The 27123-nt window shown below is 43.3% G+C and overlaps 1 protein-coding gene across 1 annotated transcript; it reads left to right on the forward strand.

The window, feature by feature from the left end:
- The first annotated feature begins 41 nt into the window (after nucleotides 1–41).
- Rdh12 (retinol dehydrogenase 12) lies at nucleotides 42–27123 on the forward strand. The gene is made up of 8 exons (XM_036206177.1): nucleotides 42–85; nucleotides 14085–14398; nucleotides 16421–16539; nucleotides 16978–17133; nucleotides 17912–18016; nucleotides 18731–18940; nucleotides 22995–23184; nucleotides 26409–27123. The coding sequence occupies exons 2-8, from the start codon at nucleotides 14331–14333 to the stop codon at nucleotides 26509–26511; spliced, it is 951 nt and encodes a 316-aa protein (XP_036062070.1). The 5' UTR covers nucleotides 42–85; nucleotides 14085–14330; the 3' UTR covers nucleotides 26512–27123.

Consider the following 27123-nt stretch of genomic DNA (forward strand, 5'->3'; position numbering starts at 1 on the left):
TCCTGGAGCCCAAGTCCAGTCCTTTGCTCAATTTTCCCCAGTCACGATTAGGAAATTACCATATTTTGTCCTGAGATAGCGTCTGGTAAGTATTCTGAGGCCGATTACACAGGAAAGGCATCGTTGGTCTGACAGTTGGTGAGGTGGAAGGCATCCTTTCTCAGAGACTGCCTTTGTCCTATGGGGGCATAGCATGTAAGACTTTCCCCTAGAGAATCACCCTTGTGCCTATTTTGAACCAAGTATTTGATCATTGCATGATAATAAAATAATAGTTGTTTTTTATGACTGTCACGTGTTAATCCTCAAACTAGCAACGGATTTCTCAGATTGGCACAGTTGGTTTTGCCAGTTTATGAAAACATTTAATCCTGTCTTGAACTAGGGCCAGTAACATTTCTCTGGCAGGCTGCCAATTCAACCTTTCTCTCATCTGGGTCTATTTTGTGGGGATGAACATGGATTAAGTTTTAACAAGTCATTATCTATCTGTGATTTCCCATCTACACTAGTAATTTCTGGTTCTTTTGCTTAATTAATTTCCGTTTGATTGGAAGACACTTGTTGCGTGGCCAACTTGAAGCAATATGTTGTATAGCAACTGGGGAGGAGGTTCCTTTACAAAACACATATTCTTACAGACTTAGCACTAGATTTCTCTAGTAATCATTAGTTCTTGTCACTTTTTCATTGTCATGTTTAGGTTTTTGGATAGCAGCTTGCAGCTCAATAAAAAAGCCTTTTATGTGTTCTGTTTCTTATTCCTTTTACAAATGTTTCAGGTATTCCTACTGTGAACTGGATTGTGCTGAGGCCCAGAGGGAGCCAGGCAGACATAACCTCTGCCCTCTCAAGCTTAAAGGATGTCAGGGGAAGTCTTAAAGGAGGATTACCTTAAATAGATCATGGGAAGGTTGTGGAGGAGAATAGAGAAAGCTTTGGCAGTTGACAAAAAGCAGGCCTCTCTTGCTCTGGATATCAGTAAGAAAATGGCATTGGAGCTGAGGCCTCAGAGGAGGTCAAGGTTAATGCAGCTCAACGCACAGGCGTGCAGAGGAAAGAGACACCCCCCCCCCAACACACACACACCAAAGGGTTCAGAGCTCGGGAAAAGCAGGGTGGAGTGCAAAGGATTTGGGGGCAAGGAGAAGAGCCAGAAAGCTCAGAAGATCATATATGGAACCTAGACATTGGGCATTGAGTTATTTGCACTGTTAGAGTTTGGTTTTTGCTTTGTTCAGATTGTGACTGTGCCCTGGTTCTTCCCTCTTGAAGTAAGGAAATATTTAATTTATTTTTTGATTTACAGTAGCCCACAGTTGAGACTGAATTTTTATTAAGATTTGTTTTTGTTTTATGTGTATGAATGTTTCGCCTATAAGTATGTCTGTGTACCAAATTGGTGCGGTGTTCACAGGATGTGGAAGAGGGTGTGGATCCCCTGGCACTGAAGTTATAAATGGTTGTGAGTCATTATGTAGGTACTGGGATTCGAACCCAGGTCCTCTAGAAGAGCAGCAACTATTCTTAACTACTGAGCCATCTCTCCAGCCCTGAGAGACTGAATTTTAAAGTGTTTGATTTTTAAAGACTGTGGGACTTTTAACATTTGTAAAATGTTTTATGTTGTGATTTTGATGTTAATGTGTGATCTTGGGGGTGAACAAGAAATGAATGGTTATGGTTAAACAGTGATATGTTTGTGTGTCAAGTTGACAAGAGGTCAATTGTCCTGGCTAGTTTATGCCAACTCGATAAATCTAAAAGGATCTAAGATCCAGCTGTAAGGCACTTTCTTAATTGATGGGGGGGGGGGTCTAGTCCATGATGGGTGGTGCCATCCCTGGGCTGGTGGTCCTGGGTTCTATTAAAAAAAAAAAAAAAAAAAAAAAAAAAGCAGGCTGAGCAAAGCCATGGGAGCAAGCCAGTAAGCAGCACCCCTCCATGGCTTCTGCATCAGCTCCTGCTTCCAGGATCCTGTCCTGACTTCCTTCAATAATGAGCATTGCTGTGAAAGTATAAGCCAGTTAAACCCCTTCTTCCTCAAGTTGCTTGAGTCATGGTGTTTCGATGCAGCAATACAAACCCTAACTAAGACAGATTTTTCTAGAATGTGGCTAAACCTGGATCAACAGGTAATTTGAGTAGAGATATCTGCAAATCTATGCGTGTTGCATTATTCACAATAGCTAAGATACTGAAGTGCTTGGGTGCCCATGAACAGATGAATGGCTAAAGGAAATGTGGTTGTATTAGTTACTTTTTTTACTGCTGTGATAAGACGACATGACCAAAGCAACTTACAAATGAAAGTGTTTTATTTATTAGGCTTACAGTTCCAGAGAGTTAGAGTCCATGGTGATAGAGCAAAAGCATGGCAGCAGGAACAGCGGAGAGCTCACATCTCAAACCACAAACAAGAGGCAGAGAGCACACTGGGAATAGCATGAATCCTTTGAAACGCCAAAGCCCACCCCAGTGACACACCTCCTTCTGGGAAGGCCACAACTCTTAATCCTTCTCAAACACTTTGACCAACTGGGGACCAAGTATTCAAATATATGAGCCTATGGGGCTTATTCTCATTCAAACTACCACAGTAATAGATAGACACAATGGAATTTTATTCAACTATACAGAAGAATGAAATTATGTCATTTTCTAGAAAACGGTAAAGATCATCATGTTAAGTGAAAGAAGCCAGACTCAGAAAAGCACATATCTTGTTTTCTTTCACATGTATAATCTAGATTTAAATATAAATATGGTAATACATATATATGATATGAATAAAAGGAAGACTATGAAAGGAAAGGAAGAGGCCTAAAGGAGGACAGAGAGAAGAACAAGACAGAGTCCTCCCCAGTGAGGGTGGGAAAGAAAAATAAAATAGTACATGTCTTCTCTCTTATGGAATCTGGATTTAACTCTCCTCCTATCTATCTATCTATCTAAGTATTCTATCTATGTACTTATTTGTATATCTATCTATCTATCTATCTATCTATCTATCTATCTATCTACCTACCTACCTACCTATCTATCTATCTATCTATCTACCCACACACAAACAAAACGAGAAAGCATTGGGGAGAGAGAAGCAGTGAGGTGGGAGGAGGGATAGAGGAGATAGAAGGGCACATATTATAAAGGGTATGATAATATATGTGAAAATACTATAATGAACCCTATTATCTTGTTTGCTAATTTTAATAATTTGGAAGGGTGGTACAGGCAAGGGATGGCCACTAAGGTCAAAGGCACAGATAGAAACTTGGGAGAACATGATGGGCTGCACTTTTACATTACATCAAGCAGTGAAGGGTTTAAACAAAAGAATGAGGCACAGAGGTCATGTTCTGTTTCATTCCCCCAAAGAAATACAAAGCTCAACTCATCCCCCTAAAGAAATACAGTGCTCAACTCATCCCCCACAACACTCAACACACCCATTTCTCCCTCCCAGACTTCTGAGTGCCAGACTTATGTTTCCCACCACACAACAGCCTCTTTATCTGGATATCCTGGTCCTCTCCATGAGTTCCTTAGGTTGGGTTACTGGGACCATCCTTCTGTGTATCTATAGAGAGCCTGAAGGGTGTGCTGTTCAAGAGTATCTTTCACTTTGGATAGATTGGGATCTGGCAAATCACCCCTCAGCAACTGTAATCCAACATCACATTCACTAATCCATACTGGTTAAGTGTTCAACGGATATTTGAAAAGAAATGAACAAGATTATGGCCTAGGTGACTGGCTGGCTTCCAGATAGAACTGATTTATAAATTACTATCATTCTCTTTCAAGTTTACATATAGGCATGGATTCAAGGGTAGCAAGATGTCATTAGTAAGGGATCTTTGTTTTATTGCTTAAGGTATTTATTTTGCAAATGTGAGTTAAGTAATAGTTCTCCAGGGCAGTTTTGTCAAACCATTGTTCCACAGTTGGGTAACACTCCACCCACACTTAGGAATTACATAAAATTTACTTCACAATGGTCTTGATTAAGCGTAAGGGAGGGCTTCACAGGGTGATCCTTCTGTGCCCTATGGAGTTGACTGTGATGGCTCCACAGGGTACAATTGACGTGTGGGCAGGTCTGGGGAAATTCAAGAAGGTATCCCTCAAATGTCTCAAGTTATGGCAGAAGCTGAGCTGGGAGGGGCTAGGCCACTCTCTCTTTGTAGTCTCAGGACCGTTCTGTGGTGGTCCTAGAATGCTGGTTGATCATCATCTCTCCCTCCTACTCTTCCCCTGTCCCTTTTCTTTCTCCTCCTATTTGTTTTCTTCTCTTGTTTGGGGAATTTTATTTGTTAGTTACAAACTTCTTTTCATATGATAGTTATAAGAGCAACAGGAAACTGGTTAAGTCCATACACAATAGAATACAATTTGAGCTATGCATGCAGATCTTGTTCATCGGATTTCTAGTAAGCTGACTTTGAGTTCCAGGGGTGGTCGTCAAGAGACAGGAAGACTCCTGAGTCTGAACATAGAAAGCTGCATGATGCCACTTCTGTGTGGTCTGTTTTACAAGAAAGTGGCATGGGGGTTGCCTGGCCTTTGAGAATCAAGGGAAGGGGACACAGAGGATTTACCTCTCCCTAGCCAAGAAGACTGAGCGCTGCTGTGTGTTTAATCTCACAGGTGTGACTCTAGTGAAATTAGCCACGATTGTTCTTATGCTAAATGTGCATGAAGACATTTAAGTCTGGTTTTTTGTATTGTTATATGTGTGTGTAAAGGTCAAAGGGCAACTTTTTTTGTTTTGTTTTGTTTTTTGTTTTTTTGCTTTTGTTTTCAAGACAGGGTTTCTTTGTGCAACAGCTTTGGTTGTCCTGGAACCCGGCTTTGTAGACCAGGCTGGCCTTGAACTCACAGAGTTCCACCTGCCTCAGCCTCCAGAGTGCTGGGATTTAAGGCATGTGCTACCACTGCCCGGCTTAGAGGACAACTTTTTTTTCCCCCTAAGGCTAGGCTCACAACCAAAAATATAAGAGGAGAGCTTTTACGAGTTCTCTTCAACTTTTCTGTGGGTGCTTTGGCACAAACTCGGGTTGTCAGGCTTGGATGACAAGAGCTTTATCCACTGAGCCACCCCGCCACCTAAAGGGTTTGTTTTTTTATTATTGAAAATTCATTTTATTTTTTATTTATGTGTATGTATGTCCTGTGTCTGTGTGTCCTGTATGCCACTTGTGTATAGGTGCTTGTGGAGGCCAGAAAAGGGTGTCAGATCCCCTGGAGCTGGAGTTGTAAGTGGTTATGAGCTGCCATACAGCGTGGGTGTTGGGAACTGAAGCTGAGTAGTTTAGAAGAACAGGAAGTGCTCTTACCTGCTGAGCTGTCCCTCCAGGACCCCTGTGTTTTTGTTTTTGTTTTAATCGATGAATTATGTTTTTGTTTGTATATAATTAATATTTACAATACAATATAATTAATAATTAATTGATTTATAGTTACACAACAAATGCATCTTTTTTCTTTTTGTTCTCTCTCTCTCTCTCTCTCTCTTTCTTTCTTTTTTTTAAAGATGTAGTCTCACTATGTTGCCTAAGCTGGTTTCCAAATCCTGAGCCCAAGTGATCCTCATTTCAGCCTCATGAGTACTGTGATTAATTCATCCTTTTAAAAAGGAAACTTTGGGGGCTGGTGAGATGATAATTTGGTGGTTAAGGGCGCTTGCAGAGGACCAGGGTTGGGTTCCCAGCACCTGCATAGTAGTAGCTCACAGTCATCCATAACTACAGATCCAGGGGATCCGGTACGTTTTTCAGGCCTCTGCAGGTAGCAAGCAAGCATGTTGTGAGGTACCCACCAGAGAAGACCACTCAGACACAGATACAAGCCAATAGAAAGTTTTTATTAATTGGCCAGAAACTATACTGGGTGTTCAGGATCCCAGTATAGCTCAGAACCTTTCTCACATGAGCTTTTAAACACACACACACACACACACACACACACACACACACACACACACACACATCCTGGGTTGACACAACTAAGTTAGCAGGAGCAGTTAGCCAGAAGCAGAACTACAGAACCAAAAGGCAAAGTCAGTACATTTATGGACTTTCCCAGAACTATGGACTTTCATGGTTAGGTCTTTGTTCTCCTTTTGGTAGGTGTGCTGCCTATGTGCTGGGTTTCACGCAGGCCTGAAGTGCATTGGTTGTGCTAAGGTCTGTGAGCTGGATGCAGGCATGTGGTGTGCATTCATACATACAGGCCAAACACTCATACACAGAAAATAAAAATAAATAAATTTATTTTAAAGTACAATTTAGAGATGGGGAGATTGCTCAGATTTTGTGGTGGACATTTCTAAACCCAGCATTGAGAGGCGGTAGGGTGATAATAGGAGAATCAGTGGGGAACTTGGGGGCTAGGTGGCCTGGAGTATGAAGTGCCTCCTCAACAAGGGCAGAAGGTGAGAGCCACCTTTGACAGTCGCCTCTGGCCTCCAAACACTAATCTGTTTCTGTCTCTATGGATGTATCTATTTAGGACACATCATATAAACAAAATCCTACAGCATGTGGCCCTTTAAATCTGGCCTTTTTCATTTAGAATAATCTCTTAAAGTTTTATTTTTATTATTTCTTAATTATGTGTATGTGTGAGTGCCTGTGTGTGGGCATGCCAGAGGCATTAGATCCTCCTGAAGCTGGAGTTATGGGCTGTTGTGAGCATCTGATGTGGGTGCTAGAAACCAAACTCAGGCCCTCTGCAAGAGCAGTATGTACTCTTAACCACTAGGCCATGTTTCCAGCCCCCAGCAGAAGGTTTGTTTTTGTTTTCTTAAAGATTGATAATTTTCTAGCATGTATTAATATTTAATTTCCTTTTTATGGCTGAGAAATATTTCACTATGTAAATATGCTTATTTTATTCAGCCACTCATCAATTAATGCAGTTTGGTTTTTCTGCTACTTTTTTGATTACTATACATAATGCTGTTATAAACATTTGTGTGCAGTTTCTGGGTGGACATGTTTCCATTACCTTGACTCTATACCCAGGAATGGAATTGCTGGGTCATCTCTTATTTCTTATATTTTTGGTTTTTAGCCTAGCCTTTAATGGCTGAGCCATCTCTCCAGCCTGCGTTTCATATTTCTATGCTCAATTATTTTACAAGGAAGCTATTTCATTATATATTTTCACTTGCAAGCATGAAGGTTTAAATTTCTCTGCTACACTGCAAACATTTGCCATTGTGTATTTGATTTTAACCTTTCTTGTGGGTTAGTTTCCCCTGATGATTAAAGAGGAAGAAGGCCTTTTCATGTACTTACTAGTCATTTTGGTCTTTGGAGACATTGTCTGGGAGAAAAGTTCATTCTTATCCATAACCTGTCAGATTGCTGAGCATAGTGGTTATAAAACAATACAGACTTTGCCTTGTTACAGTTTCTTTGTGGAAAAGCAGTTGAAAGCTAGAAAGCAGTTTCCCCAAGGGGCGCAAACAGCCCTACTTACTATCTGAGCAAGAACCCATTTGGCAAAGGGAGGGAGTATTGTCTCAAGGTACTTGACTGCTTAAAGTAAAAGAAGCAAAGTGGTTGGGTGTGGTGGTGCACACCTTTAACCCTTGTGCTCAGGAGGCAGAGGCAGGCAGATCTCTGTGAGTTCGAGGCCAGCCTGGTCTACAGAGTGAGTTCCAGGATAGTCAGGGTGATAGAGAAACCCTGCCTTGAAAAACAACACAAAACAAAACAAAAACAAAATAATGGGGGAGTTTCCAATCTGGCTAAGGCTTATGATGGTAAGATTAGTGGAGCTAAGGGAAGCGTGTTCAGAAATGCTCTGTATGTCCCCCCCCCCCCCCAGTATTTCTGTAGTATTTCAAAGTAAGATGTTTTACAAAACAAATTTGATCAGCCATAATGCAGGAAAGACTGAATATATGTTCTCAGTCTCTCTCTAGAAAATTCTATTTATAAAATACTTATTGTTAGACGCGCTCATCAAAGCATCCAGCAAAGGATAAGAAAAAGAGCCCCGGAGGAGCACTGCCAACTGGCTTGCTCCTGGCTCACTCAACTTGCTTTTCCATACCTCCCAGGACCACCTGCCCAGGGGTGACACTACACACAGTAGGCTAGGTCCTCCCACATCAACTGTCAATTATGAAAGTGTTCCACAGACTTGCTTGCAGCCCAGTCTGATGAAGGCTGTACCAGATAGTTTTATGTCAACTTGACACACGCTGAAGTTGTGGGGGAACAGTGAACTTCAAGTAAGAAAACACCTCCATAAGACTGGGCTGAGGGCAAGCCTGTAGGGCATTTTCTTAATTAATGATTGATGGGGGAGGGTCCAGCCCATGGTGGGTGGTGATGTCTCTGGGCTGGCAGTCCTGGGTTCTATAATAAAGCAGGATGAGCAAGCCATGGGGAGCAAACCAGTAAGCAGCCTTCCTGTGTGGCTTCTGCATCAGCTCCTGACTCTAGGTTCCTGCCTGTTTGAGTTCCTGCCCTGACTTCCTTCAGTGAACCCTTTCCTCCCTAACTTGCTTTTTGGTCATGGTGTTTCGTCGCAGCAATAGAAATCCTAAGATAGAGGCATTTGCTCAAAATTGATGCTCCCTCTTTACAGATGACTCTAGCTTGTGCAAGTGGACATAAAAGCAACCTGCACAGCATTCTTGATCTTGATTTTCTCTTTTTTCCCTTTCCAATCTTTTCCTTTCCTTTCCTTTCCTTTCCTTTCCTTTCCTTTCCTTTCCTTTCCTTTCCTTTCCTTTCCTTTCCTTTCCTTTCCTTTCTTTTCCTTTCCTTTCCTTTCCTTTCTTCCTTTCTTCTATCTCTTCTTCTTCTTCTCCTCCTCCTCCTCCTCCTCCTCCTCCTCCTCCTCCTCCTTCTTCTTCTTTTGAGACAAGGTCTTGCTATGTAGTTTTCAGTCTTCCTCTCCCAGCATTCCATGTGTGGGACTCCAGATGTGCTAGGTACTAGTGGGTATTCTCCATATTATTCCTTAGATTCTTTGGTTTGCCCCAAGTGAAAAATGCATTGTTTTAAAGCAATCAGTGAGGCATGGTGCCTAAGGACTTTGCTGATATCTGTGGACTCTCAAGTTGGCAGAAGTTTTGGACAGCCTTGCCCCCTCCATCTCTGAGCCACTCACCATAGTTTCTTTCTTTCCCTCCTTTCTTTCTTTCCTTCCTTCCTTCCTTCCTTCCTTCCTTCCTTCCTTCCTTTCTCCCCCCATTTCTGTAGTCCTAGGGCTCAAACTTAGGGCCTTGTGCATGCCAAGCAAGCCTTCTGCCAACTGAGCTAACCCCAGCTCCTCAGCACCATCTCTTTCACTTTATCTCCCATTCCAATCCCTGGTACCCAGTTGTCTGTTTTCTAATTATCCTCTGTAGGAGAGGCTTCACCATTTACTTCTCTGAAATCTATTGTGGTAGTTTAAAAAAAAATGGTCCCCAAAGGGAGTGGCACTATTAGGAGGTGTGGCCTTGTTGGAGTAGGTGTGGTGGTCTTATTGGAGGAAGTGTGTCACTGTGGAGGTGGGCTTTGAGGACTCATATGTGCTCAAGTGTCTCAGACCATTTCCTGTTGTCTGCGAGATGTAAGACACTTGGCTTCTTCTCCAGCACTATGTCTGCCTGCACGCCACCATGTTACACCATGATTATAATAGACTGACCCTCTGAACTGTAAGCCAGCCACCACAATGAAATGCTTTCCTTTGTAAGAGTTGCCGTGGTCATGGTGTCTCTTCACAGCAATAGAAATCCTGACTATGATACCTATGCTGTCCAGATTGGCTTTGAACTCTGCCTCTAGCCAGTAACTGAGGCTGTAGGCATGAGTCACAATCCCTGGCCTGCCATCTGCTCCTGTTGGAACCAAATTCTTAGAGGACTCACAAAATTGTGTGAACCTAAAAACTTTCTTACTTTGAAAAAACAGTCAATATCAGGACTGGAGAGATAGCTCAGCAGTTAGGAGAGCTTGCTGCAGAGGACCCAGGTTCAGTTCCCAGCTCCAATATGGTGGCTCACAGCAATCTGTGACTTTAATTCTAAGGGGTCTGATGTCCTCTTCTGGCCTCCTTGGGCACTAGGCATGCACATGGTATGCATACATACATGCAGACAAAACACTTATACACATAAAATAAATATAAATATTTTAAGAAGGTGTCAGGAGCATATTGCAAATCTTTAAAAAACCAACAGTTGCTCCAAATATCACAAAATCCAGAAAATCTTATTACATTTGTGTTAAGTAAATTAAGGGTATTTAATTGATGAAGGCATCAATTTACTCTATTCGGCATGTATATCACAAACTATAGCTCAATATCTTTAGTTTTTATTTTAAAATTTACGTATGGTGAAATATAAAAGTTTTAAATGTATGTTTTCTATTTTGACCAATGCATGGATCCATTATGGGTCCCAGGGATTCAACTTGGGTTATCCAGCTTGGTGGCAGGTGCCTTTACCCAGTGAGCCATCTCATTGGCCATTCTAAAGTCCAACCCAAACCTCTACCAAGGCAGAACTGCTGTGGATATCGCTCTGTGTAAATAAAGTTCTGATTGGCCAGTGGCCATGCAGGAAGTATAGGCGGGACAAGAGAGAGGAGAATTCTGGGAAGTAGAAGGCTGGAGAGAGATACCTCCAGCCACCGCCATGAAAAGCAACATGTAAAGACACTGGTAAGCCACAAGCCATGTGGCAAAGTATAGACTAACAGAAATGGGTTAATTTAAGATAGAAGAAGTAGATAACAAGCAGCCTGCCATGGCCATACAGTTTCTAAACAATGTAAGTTTCTGTGTGCTTTCTTGGTTGGGTCTGAGCGACTGTTAGACTGGCAGGTGAGAGAGATTTGTCCTGACTGGGCCAGGCAGGAAAACTCTAACTACACAGAACACTCCTATCATCCAAGAAAGTCATTCATGAGAGGTATATGGCTTTAACTTTTTAAAAAATTACATTTATTATTGATTTATACTACATATGTATTTTGTGTATGTGTATGTGACCACATGGTACAGAAAGCATGTAAAAGTTAGAGGACAATTTCAGGAAGTTGATTCTCTCTTTCCATCATTTGGGTACTAAAGATTGAGTTCAGGTCATCAGGGTTGGTAGCAAGAATTTTTACCTGATCAGCCATCTCATTAGCTGGAGAGATGTGTTTTTGGCCTGTTCATATGCACAGATCCCAGATATTGTAGGTTAATAAAATGATCAGTGGTAGACAGAATTGAAGTGTGAGGAGTAAAGTTTGGAAGGTCAAAATGATTAGTAGATCAGCATCCTGGGCCCTGAGAGAAACTAGTCATTTGCAGCAGACTGTAAGCAGATTAGCTTGGCTTGACCTGAGTCAAGTGAAGGATCTAAGTGAAGCTTTGCTGTGCTCTGATTGTTTCAATAACATACATACCAGAGCTGGACTGTAACTCAGTGGTAGAGAATGAAGTTAGTGTAGGTGAAGCTCTGTGTTCATTCTCCAGTATCAGGACCAAAACCTTATACAGGAGTCTCCTCCCATAGATCCTACATCCTGAAGGACAGTGTTTCCCAGCAGAGGTGATTTTGGCCTACAGCGGACAGTTGACAATGTCTGGAGACATTTCTGGTTGTTGCAGGAGTAGTGCATAGGCATTTTACTGAATGGAGTACAGGGATCCTGCTAAACACTAGCTACTGCACAGAACAGTTCTTTACCATTTTACAACCCAAAATGGTGCTAGTATCTGCTATAGATTAAAGGTAGGGTTGCTATCTATATAGGAATGTCAATGGCAGTTAGCACTCACAGCGAACTTTTTTTTTTTTTTTGAGAAAGGTGATGTGTTATTTTACCTTTTAAGATCAAGAAGAAGGCCGGGTGGTGGTGGCACACGCCTTTAGTCCCAGCACTTGGAAGGCGGAGCCAGGCAGATCTCTGTGAGTTCAAGGCCAGCCTGGGCTACCAAGTGAGTTCCAGGAAAGGTGCAAAGCTACACAGAGAAACCCTGTCTGGGGGAGGGGGGGGGAATCAAGAAGAGAGTCTGGTGAGATGGTCCAATGGTTAAGAGCATGTACTACTATGCAGAAAACCCTAGCTTAACTCCCAGCACCCACACTGCGTGGCTCACAATCACATATAAATTCCTGTTCCAGAGAGATTTGAAGCCTACCTTTGTGGACACCTGCATTCATGGGCATGTATCTTCTCCCATACACGTAATTTAAAATAAAATTTAAAAATATCAAGAAAGAGGAACAATAACTCATTATTGAATAAAATAGATACAATCAGGCATGGTGATGCACACCTTTAATCCCAGCGCTTGGGAGGCAGAGGTAGGAAGAACTCTGTGAGTTTGAGGTCAGCCAGGTCTACAGAGTAGACCAGTGCCAGGCCAGCCAGGGCTATATGGTAAGACCTTGACTCAAACCAAACACTCCCACCCCCAGGCAAAACCAAAACAAAACAAAGCCAAAAAACACTTCCATTTTGGTATAATTTTGGGTAGGGATGCAGGCAGAGGCAGCAGACTGCTCATGCCTAGAAATGGGCATATTATTATACAAAAGGTATTTTAGGGAAACTGTTGGGGGAAGTACTAGGTTTCTGTTTTTCTTATCTGGATTTCTGGATCAGTAATTTGCGGATGAAGACCGGGAGAAAGGAGGAATGGAAGAAGAGGAAGAGGCATTTACAACTTCCCCACTTGCTCTGATTCTGCGGCCTCTGTTCTTATGGACTATTGAGGACAGTGACATCAGCTACAGCTAATATGTCAAGTGACTCCACTTGACAAATTCCCAGCGAAAGTCAAATCAGAGAGCAGCTTCCCTGCTCTGTTTCATAGAGCATGACCTTGGTAGGCCTCACTGCTGTGTCATCCTAGGAGTCTGGCTGACCTGTGAATCACCTGAGGTGATCGAGGCACACTGTCCTGACGAAGGCTTGCAAGTGTTCATCACTCCCATTTTGGATCAACAGTAAACTGAGGAGCAGAGAGGCTCGGTGACTTACCTAGAACCATAGAGCTTGTGGGACGGTGACCTGGGATTTGAGCCAGAAGTCTAGCTCGAAAGTACTTGAACATCATACCCTTCCCTTGACATGTCATCGGGTGTGTCATTGAAGTGTAACATAAAGCATGCACACAAAACGCTGAAATCACAAGTGTCTGACTCAATGAATTTTCACAGCGAGCACACCTCTGTACTAGCACACAGATCAAAGGATAGAACACTAGCAGCCCCACAGGACCTTCAACCACCTCCTCTTCATCCGATTTCTTCAATTTATTTATTTTTAACTGTTGCTTATATAATTGTGTACATATGTGAGTGCGGGAATGCAAGTGCCATGGCGTGTGTGTGTGTGTGTGTGTGTGTGTGTGTGTGTGTGTGTGTGTGTAGAGGGCATGGGATAACTCCTGGGAGTCGGCTTGTGGGAACTCAAGGAACCAAACTCAGGGCATCAAGCCTGCTTGTTTTTGCTGAAACCTGCTGATCCATTTTCCCTGGCCTGTTTGTTTATTTTGGGGTTTGTGAGTTCTGAGGACAATTTTTCTGGAGTCAGCTCTCTCCTTGTGCCTTCTCTCTTGATTCTGCTGAGCTTCCAGTTCCTCCGGGTTCCCTGACCCCTGAGCTTCAAGCTTCCGTTTTACGTTAGTATTACTGTGATTACAGCTGGGAGCCACCTCTTCTGGCCTGAGACACCACATCTGGCTTCTATATGCTTTTTGGGGACTGAACTCAGGTGGACAGGCTTGCTTGGAAAGTGCTCCCCCGACCCCGAACCTTCTCCCTGACCCTCACTCTTCTATGTTAAATCACGCATATTTCAAGTACCTTAGGTCTTGGGGTTTTGGTTTGCTTGTCTGCATGCTTGTTTTTGTTTTTGTTTTTTGACACAGGGTGTTTTGTTATATTGTTTAGGCTGGTCTTGAATCTGTAGGCTCAAGTGATCATCCTGCTTCTCCTTGCCAAATAACTTGGATTGTAACTGTGTGTGTGGCTTTTATAAAGTCTGCTGATAAAGTTTAACATACTCTGTCTTGAAGAGGTGATGGTTAGGGGAACTTCCAGTTTCTCCAAATTCTCTCTACAGGTAAAAAGTGAAGCCCTAATCTTCCCTTAAGCCCCACCCCTCCAGAACTACATCTCCCAAGAGGCTGTGCTCTGACGGCTCTGGGATTCAAGTCAGATTCTGGGCTCCGTTTAAACCAGCCTGTTGCAGAGTGCCCTGGAGTGAGAGAAGCCAAGAGTCAGCAGGAGCTGCCAGGAGTTGGAGCCAGAGAAGGCTCCCCAGGCCAGGTTGAGGGCGGAATCTGGAGCAGCAGCAACCAAGGACAAGATGCTGGTTATCTTGGGACTGCTCACGTCTTTCCTCTCCATCTTGTACTTGACAGCTCCGTCCATCAGGTACGTCTTAATCCAGCCTTTCAGCACTACTTTACAAAGCCCCGCCGTGGTAGCTGGCTGCGACTGCTAAAGGAGAAGAAGGGAAAGAGCAAAGAAGAGACGAAGCAGTTCAAGCAGGGAAGGAGAGGTCATAGAAGCCGCCGTGGAAAATGAGGAGGAAGCACCTGGGCGGGTGGAGGTGGGGCTGATTTGAATGCTGGTGCTAAGGGAAGGCTGAGGGTGAGGGGTGGCTGTCCGGGATCTTTCCTTTGATCCCTTTAGGTTTCTCTGACACTTTCCCTTTCTTTTCTGACCCTAGGTAGGATGGGGTGTCACTGTTGAGGGACTCATTGTCAAGTAGTAGGCCCTCTGGGAAGGAAACAAACTCCTTCCCCCGTGATACTTCTCTCAATAAAAGATTTGGAAATGGCCCTTTCACTGGGGATTTCTGGAGGTGCCAAAGAAAGAGCTGTTCTGAGTGGAGAATTAAAACTTTGCCAATGATTAAGAAGGTTAGATAGCCTAGTCTGCAGATTGAGATCCAGGACAGGCACCAAAACTACACAGAGAAACCCTGTCTCGAAAAAAAACCGAGAGAGGGGTTGGGGATTTAGCTCAGTGGTAGAGCACTTGCCTAGCAAGTGCAAGGCCCTGGGTTCGATCCTCAGCTCTGGCAAAAAAAAAAAAAAAGGAAAAAACCGAGGGGGAGGGGGAGGGAGAGAAGGTATATAGGAGCCAGGAGATGGTGGCACAGGCCTTAATGCCAGCACTCAGGAGGCAGAAGCAGGTGGATCTCTGTGAGGTCAAGGAATGAGTTCCAGGTCAGTAAGGGCTAAATAGAGAGAGCCTGTCTTGAATCCCCACCCCCACCCCCAAAAAGAGATTAGACAGACATATTAAGGACAGAGTGTCTAAGTGTCATACTTGATCCTGGCCACTTTTAGAAATGACTTGAACATCTTTGGGCTTCACTTTTCTCCTTTGTGCTGTAGAAATAATTCTGAAATGGCTGGGGAGAATAATATAAATTACATACGGAAAGATAGTATATATGGAGAGTATCTAGTTTGGGAAAGATAGTGAGTGTAGAGAGATGGTCTACCCTGGGGTAGACAGCGAATGTAGAAAGTGTCTAGCCTGGGATAGATATTAAGTGTAGAAAGTCTAGCCTGGGGTGGATAGTGAGTGTAAAAAGTGTCTAGCCTAGAAATGACAGTGTATAGAAAGTCTAGCTCAGTGTCTGTCAGCCAATGATGTTCAGGAAGTGTTGTAGCTTCTCTGGTCTTGTTTACAACAAGAAAGTTTTCTCTGTATGCCAGTTGCCTGAATAAAATCCTTATCAAGCACTACCACCTTAACACAGTGGCAGAAAGTCTCTCAAGATGCTCTACTCTCTAAAAGCCAAGAGACAGTTGAAGGGTGATACATGTGTCAGCACAGATGCTGTCCACCAGTTTTTACGGTGACTATTGGAGCCCCAGGGCTCAGGGCTATTGATTCTACTAGTGTTCATCACCCATGTGCTTCCAATGTGGGTCAGAGGAGGCAGCTGACCTATGGGAATCCAGAGATTAGACTGATATCTTTGTTACCTGACTAGGAATGCCTTCATTGGCCCTGGCTCAGGGGCCCTTTTTCTGCTTGTCCACGTGATTATTTTCTGCTTCTGGACACATGAACCCATCTATGACTATGAGCTGGTCACTACCTTGCCCAATCAAATAGTAGCCCATGCAGATTAACTTCTCTTTTGTTTTGTTTTGTTTTTCCAAGACAGATTTTCTTTGTGAAGCCTTGGCTGTATTTGAACTAGCTCTGTAGACCAGGCTGGCCTGGAACTCACAGAAATTCACCTGCCTCTGCCCCCGAAGTGTGGAATTAAAGGCATGCACCACCACTGCCTGGCTCAAACTAACTTAAGATGACAAAAATTTTATGACTCCAATTTAAAGCCCTCCATCTTTGGAGTTATGTGGCCTCATTTTATGCATCTCAGCATGTTATGGGGAAAATGGTGTCTGATTTTCCTCCCTTTGGCAACAGGAAGTTCTTTGCTGGTGGAGTTTGTACAACAACTGTGCAGATTCCTGGGAAGGTAGTGGTTGTCACAGGTGCCAACACCGGCATTGGCAAGGAGACAGCCAGAGAGCTTGCTCGAAGAGGTGAGTCCTTCCCTTTCTGTCTCCTCAGGGCCACACCTCCTGCCCATTTCACCAGGGTCCTGCCCGAATTTCCTTGTCTTCCTTCCTGGGCTTAGAGGCTCTGATGGGAATTCAAGGAAACTGGAATCCAAGTCCAATGTGACACTAATTTACTCTGGCTTTCAGCATTGCTCCCTTCCTGTACCTTCCCTACTTCAAGGAGTAAGGAGAATGATGTCTCTGTGTAATATTGGTCAAGTCAGTTATTCTAAGGTAGATACTAAGCAGAATTAAACATTAGAGTGTAAAATCAGGGTTCTCAGCTCTACCATCAAAATCTTGAAGTGGCAATATGGCCGTTCCACTACCTTAGGGACAGCTGTGAGTATGCTCTACTCATCAGCCGCAAGCTCACTTCCGGTACCTCTGCACACATTGCCCTTTCTACTTTGGCCCCAGGAGCACGAGTATACATTGCCTGTCGAGATGTACTGAAGGGAGAGTCTGCTGCTAGTGAAATTCGAGCAGATACCAAGAACTCCCAGGTGCTGGTGCGGAAATTGGACCTATCTGATACCAAATCCATCCGAGCCTTTGCTGAGGGCTTCCTGGCAGGTAAGGTTCCAGTGAGTAGCCGGGAAAGCAGGAAAAAAAGTGTAGGGATGGCTGCCCCACCCAGGACCATCTATGGCCCTTGCATCATACCCATGATCCCACTGGACAGGTTCAGCCACATGAACCAGCAGGACAGGGAATTGGCAAAGGGATGGCAGGGGGACAAGCTGGGCAGGATCTTTATCAACATTTTGCTCCACACAGGGAATCTTGGAGGTTTCATCTCCATGTCTGAGCTTGTACCTTGGCATGAGGTGTGGTCTTGCTGCTGCTCTTTTCTTTCATCCAGAAAAGCAACCTTCTGTGGCTACAGGCACTAGATGAGTCTGTGCCATTGTCAACATGTTCCCATGTCTTGGGAAATTACCAGCATCTACCAAGGACTACAGGTCCTTGAGGGACAAGGTCTAGGTGTGCCTTGTTTTACCATGTCTGTACTATCCCAGGGCCCATCTGTGTGGGCCTTGTCTAGAGTTGGTGGTTAGTACACATTGGCCATATACATGAATAAATGGTGTCCAGGAAGATATCAGCAAGTAAAACCAGAAACCCAATGACAATGATGATTCCATATCACACAGACAGGTCCAAATGGGGAACAGCTATTGACCTCTGAGGCAACATCTTATCTTAGAAGATAGGAGAAAGATGAGTGATAATCTTGCATAACAAAAAAAAAGTGTTCACCAATGAAAGCAGAGGGCAAACACTCGAGACAGTGACAGGTGGCTAGAAGATGCATCACTAGCCACAGGATCTCCCTGATTGTACTCAACAGAGGAAAAGAAGCTCCATATTCTGATCAACAATGCAGGAGTGATGTTGTATCCATATTCTAAGACAGCAGATGGCTTTGAAACCCACTTGGGAGTCAACCACCTGGGTGAGTATCCTTGTGTGGCTAAAATGTGAGTTATAATCCACCTTGTCCTCTATAGGAAGATGGCCCTACACCAACACTCAGGATCTCCATTGAGCCTCCTACAGTCTCATAGACTCCTCATAGGATTCCTTAAACAAGACACATTGCTTGTTTGTACTTTTCTAAGCAATCAAAAATGTGACTCTGTATTTAGAAGCCCCCCCCCCCATCTCAGAAGGAGAAATGTCATCCTTGGATAGGGCGCTGGCAGTGCAGGGCTTGTTAGACAGGGCCAACCTGTGGGTATGCAGGAATCCTGATTTGGCAGGGGAAGTAACATCCACATGAGAACCAAAACAAGCCTTGGGGTGGTATGCAGGGGTGAATGAACCTTGAGAAGTTGATATATAAGATGGATTGGTGTTTAGAGTTCAAGATTAAGGTTTTAGTCAGAGAAACATGTGGCGTATTCTTGGGTCCTAGGCAAATATTACCTTCCCCAAATACTAGCTTTCTTTCTGTGTGAGTATATGAGGACCCACAGTTATACAGAGAAATTGGAGGCTAGCAGATGGGTATATAAACAATAGGTACAAAAATATAGATTAAATATCATGATTACAGTCTAGCTTTGGCCCTTGCTTTGGAGAATTGACTAACTGAAGAGTAAGTGACCCTCTAGCATGGAGTGACTCACCCTCAGAAGACAGTGAGCTAATACGGATTTCTTTGTAGGCCATTTTCTTCTTACATACCTGCTTTTGGGGCGATTGAAGGAGTCTGCTCCTTCACGGGTGGTAAACCTATCCTCAGTGGCCCACCTTGGTGGCAAGATCCGTTTCCACGACCTCCATGGTGAGAAGCGTTACTGTAGTGGTTTTGCCTATTGCCACAGCAAGCTGGCCAACGTGCTTTTCACTCGAGAGCTGGCCAAGCGGCTCCAAGGTACGTGTGGAGAGCTAAGAAAGCATTTGATTATTTAAATAATAAAAACAGGATCCTTGGTCCAGCTTGGAGGTTCATAGAAACTTTTGTAACCAAGCTGCTGTGAACATACACATTTTAGTTGTACTTTGTATGGCCCAGAGAGTGATCTATGATAGCTGTGGTTTTTTTTTTTGTTTGTTTTGAATGAGTGATTTTATTAAATATGTAGCAGGCAAAAATAAAAGGATAAATAGTGGGAACAGATAGAAGCAGCAGACGGGTACTAAAGCATCAGATTGGGCACTAACAGCATCTAGCAGAGACAACTGGCGTCACCCAATTGAGAGAGCAAATAAACGGTAAGGCTGTTGCATCAGGGGCTTACAAACATCTACTGGAAATTCACTGACGAAGGCCCATTGTGACAGTCAGCTGGAGTTCAGATGGAGAATACTGGATAGAGCATAAGATTGCTTCCAAGTAAAAGAACAAATAGCTTCAGATAAACATAACATTATCAAAGCAGGCACCTACACCAGCCAGCAGAAGCCAACTGTTGAAATTGAAGTAGGCAGCTGGAATTCCCTGTTGACCTTTTCTCCATGGATGAGCTTCCTGTAGCTGAACTTTCGGCTCCCTGTTCCTACTCCAGGCGTTTTAATGTTACAGGATTGACAATAGTAACCTGGGCTGGAAACAGCTTGCTGTCTAGCTGTCCTCAAGAACACATTTTGTTTTGTTTTTTTGTTTGTTTGTTTTGTTTTTCGAGACAAGATTTCTCTGTAGCTTTGGAGCCTGTCCTAGACTAGCTCTGTAGACCAGGCTAGCCTCGAACTAGCTAGCCTCGAACTCACAGAGATCCACCTGCCTCTGCCTCCCGAGTGCTGGGATTACAGGCGTGCACCACCACTGCTCGGCTCAAGAACACATTTTTAACACTCTCAGCTGCTGCCATTTTTCCCTCTTCCCATTACAGAGCCAGGGGCCAGCCTGACCTAGGAAAGGACAGGGTAAGGGCTGGAAGACGTTTGACATAAATATGCTTGAGGCTGAAGGGGGAGGCAACCCCGATTCCAGAGCTGGCTTCTCTGGGAGTTCAAACATAAAAATTTACCAGTACAACATACGTTACAAGAAGGAACTTGGTGTGCCAAGGAGGATGAGGTTATTCACAGATGGAGTCACTGCCCCACAGGAAGCACCGTTGTAAGGAGGTGTTGGAACTCTGAAAAGTCACCTCATATTTGTTGTCTTTTTGCCTCCTATTATTTCATTCTGTTGTTACAAACAACCCTTTGTTACAGTCAGAGTGGGTATTATTCCTCCTATTTTATAGGTCAGAACTGAAGTCCATGGAAAAGGCTAGCTCAACTTTACATGACAAATGGAGTCGTCAGACTGTACCTCAGAGATTACTTCTGGAGTTCATAAAGGAGTCAGAACTGGAACGTGGGCTCTCTGCTCCAAGCCCAGAGCTTGTTCTCTTGTGTGCCTCTCACTAAGTTCTGCCAAGCTCCAAAGGGGTCTGTGCCTTCCGTCAGGAAGATAGGGCTGGATTTCAGGCTCCTGGGTCTGAGTCCTTGCCCTTGCACATACTAAGCTTGTGTATATGTAGACACGTTCCTTTAACTTCCCTGACTGTCTCCTCAGCTATAAAAGGAGGCCTTAATCCTTACTCATTCTGCTCTTGCCTGGGGTCTAGATATTCTGTGAGCTCTGACATCTCTGAGTCTAGGGCACTATTGGCTATTGTGAATAATTCAGAATTGGGGAAGAATGGTCTGTATCAGAATGCCAAAGCAGAAGAATAAGATAATCATGGCAATAAATAGAAATAATAGAGAGCTTTGTATGCCAGGCACCGTATAAGCCCCAAAACATTCTTATGAGATAAGCATTACTATTTTTCTCTATCTACAGACAAAGAGAAAGGCACAGCTGTATTGAGGAATTTGTTCAAGTACAATTCCTTGTAAGACAGGCCTCACTCAAGAATCTAGCAATGGGATTAATACTTTTTACTCCATGTGGGGCAACAGAGCTTGGTCTGCAGCCTACTAGATATGACCTTGGGCAGTTTATTTAGTTTCTCTGTGTCTCAGTTTTCTTAGCTGTACATGGGGCATCTTAATATTGCCTTCTGCATCACCCTCTTTTAAGACCCGAGACATGACCAGCCTCTGTCTCCTGCTCTCCAAATCCTCCTGCCTCTGAGTAGTTGAGTAAGAAATGTTATTCCAAAAGAAGAGAGTGAAGAGGATGGTATAGAGTTGCCTGACCTTGGCATGACACCTGTGCTGGGTAGAGCTGGTGTGAGAGGAAGCGACCACCTCTCATCACCAGATCTTTGGAGATATATTGAGGCAGTAAGGAACCAAGTGAGAAGCACAGACGAGCTGTTGAAATGGATTAATAAGGCACATAGTGACTTGGCCCATTACCCTCCTCCACAGCATTCTGCAGGTCAGTTGAGGATGATGTTTCTTTGACAAGGCGCAATTATGAAACCTGATGACAGTCCATACCAAATCATTCTTTTGACAATTTATTTTCCCATAGGGCTACCCTTCTCCACCAGCCAAGGCTGCCTTTACAACCAGATTTATCATCAGAATATTAACAGTAAAGGCATCATTTGTCTCAATATTCTGAGGTCACAGTAGTCTCCTGCTTGAATTATTTCCTAAGTTACCTTATCCATTTTGTCCACTGCTAAGTGATCCAAACTCGCATGCCCCCCTCATGCTGGAGATTGCATAAAGCCACGAAACAGAGAGGGCTGCATGATGAGAGCACATCCCAGGAACAGACTCCAGAAGGATGCTGTGCAGTGTTGCCTTGAACTCAGAAGAACCTGCACTGCAGCTGGAATGGAGTCTAGATTGTTGTTCCTGTGTTGATATATATATATATATATATATATATATATATATATATATATATATATATATATATATATATATATATATATATATATTTTACCCAGCTGCTCCCCTGTCAGATCTCACCTTTATTTTCTTCTGTTTTTGGACAATAACTACTTTCTAAAATAGTTACAAGTTGTCCAAGATTGATGAGGCCTTTTTAATGGAACATATGCATTATGTGGCCAATATCTTCACTTTGACTTGGTTGTGAGAGATACTCTGCCGTCACATCAAAGGTGGGAACAGTAGTCTAGCTTCGTCTGTCCTTGTTTAGGGCATCCACTGTTAAGATATACTTCACATTCATAACTGATATGGCTGGAGAACCATATTGAATTTATAGCACCATCAGAAGCGGAAATGTGATGATATAAGTTCCATGTGTCAGTGAAAGAATGGCCTGCTCTTTACAGTGTAGAAAATCAAAATACCCTTTGCACTCCAAATTAGAATCTCAAAACTTTTGTAGTTTTCATTTCAATTGCCAGGAGACTTGGAGTTATTAGTTCGTCTATCTTCCAGCATACAGTTTAATATCTCACTGAACAGCTGGTGCAAGCCATTGGTGGCTGATTGCTCCAATGATAACTTGGCTAGTAACTGATTTATTTTCCTTCAGGTAGTTGTATAAACCAAAAGACTAAAAAGAAAGGGAACAGCACCAGGAACAGGCACAATGCAGCCCTTGCACGTACAGAGTATTGAAAATGAGCTGGTGCAGGAGTTGTGTTGGGGGCTGCTTAATGTCCCATAATTGCCACCAACACTCCTCCAGCCACACCTCATAAATGTGCTTGCCCAACTAGCCTCTACCCCAAACCTTTCAGACAGATTGTCGTCCCAAAGCTCCTCCCATGGAAACAGCAAAGATACTGCTATTAATGATTAATACCGCTATTTCCCACATGTTTGTATTAGTAGTGTGTAAGCCCCCATATAAGATAACATTGAAATAGGACTCTTCTTTTGGAGCACAGAAAGCTGAGAAGGCTGTGTTGAACTCTCTCGAAGAGATTAATTCATGAATACTGGGCAGAGTGAGTGTTGAACCCTGGAGGGTTTCCCAAGTCCCTTCTTCTCATTTGGGTGTTTTGTGGCAGGGCTCAGAGTGTGTCCTTGGTCTTACTGTGTTCTCTTTGTCCTAGGAACGGGGGTCACCACCTATGTGGTTCACCCAGGTATCGTCATGTCTGAGATCGTCAGGCACTCCTACCTGATTTGCCTGTTGTGGAGGCTTTTCTCTCCCTTCTTCAAGTCCACCCGGCAGGGAGCTCAGACTAGCTTGCACTGCGCCCTGGCCGAAGGCCTGGAGCCCCTGAGCGGCAAGTACTTCAGGTAAGTGTGAGCAGTGCAGGGGGTCTCCACGACCCGTGTGTCCGCCAATCACAGCACCCCGGAGCTTTGCCCTGGTCAGACGCTTTGTGCCCGATGATGGAGTCCAGGCTTGGGTCGGGTCTGCAAACAGATTGCTATGAGTTTTCCAAAGAAACGTAGGTTGGAAAGAACTGCTTTTGTGGTACTGTTTTATTTTGGAATGCCGTGTTCCCATGAGTACCGTTGTTTTCTGAAAGCCGCTGACGGCTTTCTGTTGGTCATGCTGCAGCACAAGAGTGTTAGCGGGCCCTCTGGATTCCTTTCCTTTAAAGACCAGCTGATGTGACATTTTAATTCTTGGAAATCACTTTGGCATAAAAGTGGACGTGGGGGAGGTCACGTCCGCTCAGTGCGAACCCTCACTTCAGCCTTGGCAGAATTGGCCTTGCCTGCTGCTGTGTAAGGATAGAAATTTGAGTACCACATGTAAACACAACTCCAGAGCTTTCAAATAAGAAGTCCAAGATCAAGTCTCCTTCCCTTTCCATGACTGGCCCAGTCTGGTCTACTGTCTGTTGCTAAGCAACGCACCATTTATGAAATGGAGTACCGGGGGAGTACCTTTATCCAAGAAGGGAATGGGTGAATGGCAGCAGCCATGTGGCTTGAGCTCTTGGAATGTGTTTGACCCTCATCTAAGCGTATATTAGTTCATACATACAGTCATCTCAGCTGGCCTCAAAATCAGGAGTTCCAACTGCCTCTGTCTCCAGAGCGCTGGGATTAGAGGAGTGTGCCACCATGGCCAGCTCTTGGTCTAGTTTAGAGCCCGTTTCTCACTGTAAAGTCCAATCTGGCCTCAAATTTATGATTCTTTTGTCTCAGTCTTAAGAGTGCTGGAATTACAGCTATGTCCCAGCAGCATACCTAGCTTCTTTCTCTCCCTCTTTTTTTTTTTTTTTTTGAGCTGAGGATCGAACCCAGGGCCTTGTGCTTGCTAGGCAAGCGCTCTACCACTGAGCTAAATCCCCAACCCTTCTTTTTCTCTTTTAAATGGGACCATTTAAAAAAAAATCTGATGCCAGGCAGTGGTGGTGCACGCCTTTAATCCCAGCACTCGGGAGGCAGAGCCAGGTGGATCTCTGTGAGTTCCCAGCCTGGTCTACAAAGTGAGTTCCAGGAAAGGTGCAAAGCTACACAGAGAAACCCTGTCTCGAAAACAAAACAAAACAAAACAAAACAAAACAAAACAAAAAAACAAAACCAAAAACTGAATTATGTGTATGGCTCATAATTTTTGTTTGCATCCTTTTTTGTTGTTTTTTGTTTGTTTAATTTTTGGGGGACAAAGTCTCTCTATGTAGTCCTGGTTGTCCTGGAACTCACTATGTAGACCAGGCTGGCTTTAACTCACAAAGCTCACCTCTGCTTCCCGAGTGCTGGGATTAAAGGTGTATACCACCATGCCTGGCATACATCCTATTTTTGTTGAACAAATCTACCCCACAATCTGAGTGTTTACATTATTGCCTTATGAATGTGAGAGACGTCATGTAGTCATTTAATATATTTTAAGATAATATTCAATTAATAAGGGATTTTTTCATAATACAATATGAGAAAACAAAGAAACCAACAAAAAACCTAGACTATGAAATGACAGGGGCTGGAGACGTGACCCAGCAGCTAAGAGTTCTTACTGCCCTTGCAGAGGACCCCAGGTCAGTTCTCAGTGCTGTAACTGCAGCTCCAGAGGGTCTGATACCCTCTTCTTGCCTCCACAGGCATTCCCTCATATACACAAGCTCTCACACAGACACACATAGATGCACGTAATGAAAAGTAAAATCTTTTAAAAAAAAACATGTAAAATGTTTGTTACAAATACATAGTAGATATTCTAGAAAGACCAGTCAGTGGGGAATAATTCTGCTTCCAGGAGTTGAGGAAGAGTCAGACAGGATGTGAAAGAGGATTGCCACTTCTTATTCTAGCTGCTTCCTTATTATTTAAATGTTTTGGAGGGTCGCACACATATTTTCTATCTAGATCATTAAAATGCATTTTAACAACAAAGAAGACTTCTTCCCCAAACCCACTTCTTATTCTAGCTGCTTCCTTATTATTTAAAATGTTTTGGAGGGTTGTACATATATTTTCTATCTAGATCATTAAAATTCATTTTAACAACAAAGAAGACTTCTTCCCCAAACCAAATACAACATGATCCCACTTTTGTATAAAAGTAAAAATACATATACATTTATGTGTATCTATATATAAACAATAAGGTTGGAAAAAAGTAAGGCCAGTCAAATGATAAGCTCTTTTTTTTTTTAAAATCAGAGTTGTATTTTCCAAGCATCATATAGAAGTATCATAATTATAAAGGTAGAACTCCAGTGGGGAAGTCTATGTCTTATCCCTCCCATCCTTGATCCCTCTTCTCACTCTGAAACAGGGCAGTGCTTAAGTCTCACTGAGATGGAATTCAGAGTTTCTTTAAATTTAGTAAGAAAGTCATTGTAGTGTTTGTTATCTGTGACTTTGCCACCATAGGGTGACAGCTGTTTTCATACCATGTTGAATTATTGAAGATATTTCATAATTTTTTTGCTCACAATTACTTTGAAATAGTTGGATATCAGTTCTGGTGTTACATCTTGTTGTAGACCATATTAACAAAAAGCCTATGTATTACTATTTCAAAGTATAAGTATATATGTATAAGTGCATACATGTTTATATTTTGTTTTTTGTTTTTTTAAAGATCTTAAAATTTACATGTGTCTGTGTGAGTGTATATTTGTGAGGGTTCCCAGGGAGGCAGAGAGGATATCGGATCCTTTGGAACTGGAGTTACATGAACTGGAGCAGCTGGATAGGGTGCTGGGCAGCAGATCTGGGTCCTCTGGAAGAGCAGCCAACATTTTTAGCTACCAACTCATCTTTCTAGCCCCTGTATTTTGTTTTTTTCAAGACAGAGCCTAATTGTAGTTCAGGATAACCCAAAGTCACTCTGTAGCCAAGGATGACCTTAAACTTCTGATCTTCCTGCCTCTGCTTCCCAAGGGCTAGGATTATTTAGGCTGTACCACTACACTTGACCCTGAAATACTTAGGAATCCATTTCAATGTAGTTTCCTTAGTTCAGTGCACATAGTTTATATAATTAGAACTCTATTCTGAGAAATGTTCCAAGATTGTCAGTTTTCATCCTGATGTTCACTCTCTATGCCCACCAGTGACTGCAAGAGGACCTGGGTGTCCCCAAGGGCCCGGGATAAGAAAACAGCTGAGCGCCTGTGGAATGTCAGTTGTGAACTTCTAGGAATCCAGTGGGAATAGTAGGCTGGAAGAACATGGCCTTTTCAGGCTCAATCCATGTCAAAATGAAAAGGGACAAAAGAAGCTCAGCCCAAAAGGATATCCTCCTGGCCGGCTGCGGCTGTGACTCCTGCCTACTCGGAATCTTCTAGAACACTTTATATACATGACCTTTTTGTGAGGTCATAGTACAGAATGATATTCACACCTGCAGACCATCCTCCTCAAAGACATAGAGAATCCACAACTCTCTGGTTCAAGAGGTCTATGTAGATGCCAGGCTGGACATGGGGATGGTAGAGGAACCTAGGAAATCAGGTCAGTTTCCTCACCAGCACCAGAAACACTAGCCTATATGCTCACAGGAGCACCAGTGTTGCACATTTCTATGAACTATAGCCTCGAACTCTAGATTGGCCTCTCTTCTCTTTGAAATGAAACACTAGTCACGACCCTGAAGTCTGGACCAACGCGGGAAGAAATGGCTCACTTTGACCAAACTTCATTTTGAGCATCCTGGAGCCATTGCATGAAGCTGGGCCTTCCCATTTTCCACCATGTATATCCCTCCCACCCCCCACCCCAAACCATTCTCTTTACCTCAATTTTTAGAGAAATAAAGATTTATGTTCA

This window comes from Onychomys torridus, chromosome 14 (genome assembly GCF_903995425.1).
Source record: "Onychomys torridus chromosome 14, mOncTor1.1, whole genome shotgun sequence".
Classification (NCBI taxonomy): domain Eukaryota; kingdom Metazoa; phylum Chordata; class Mammalia; order Rodentia; family Cricetidae; genus Onychomys; species Onychomys torridus.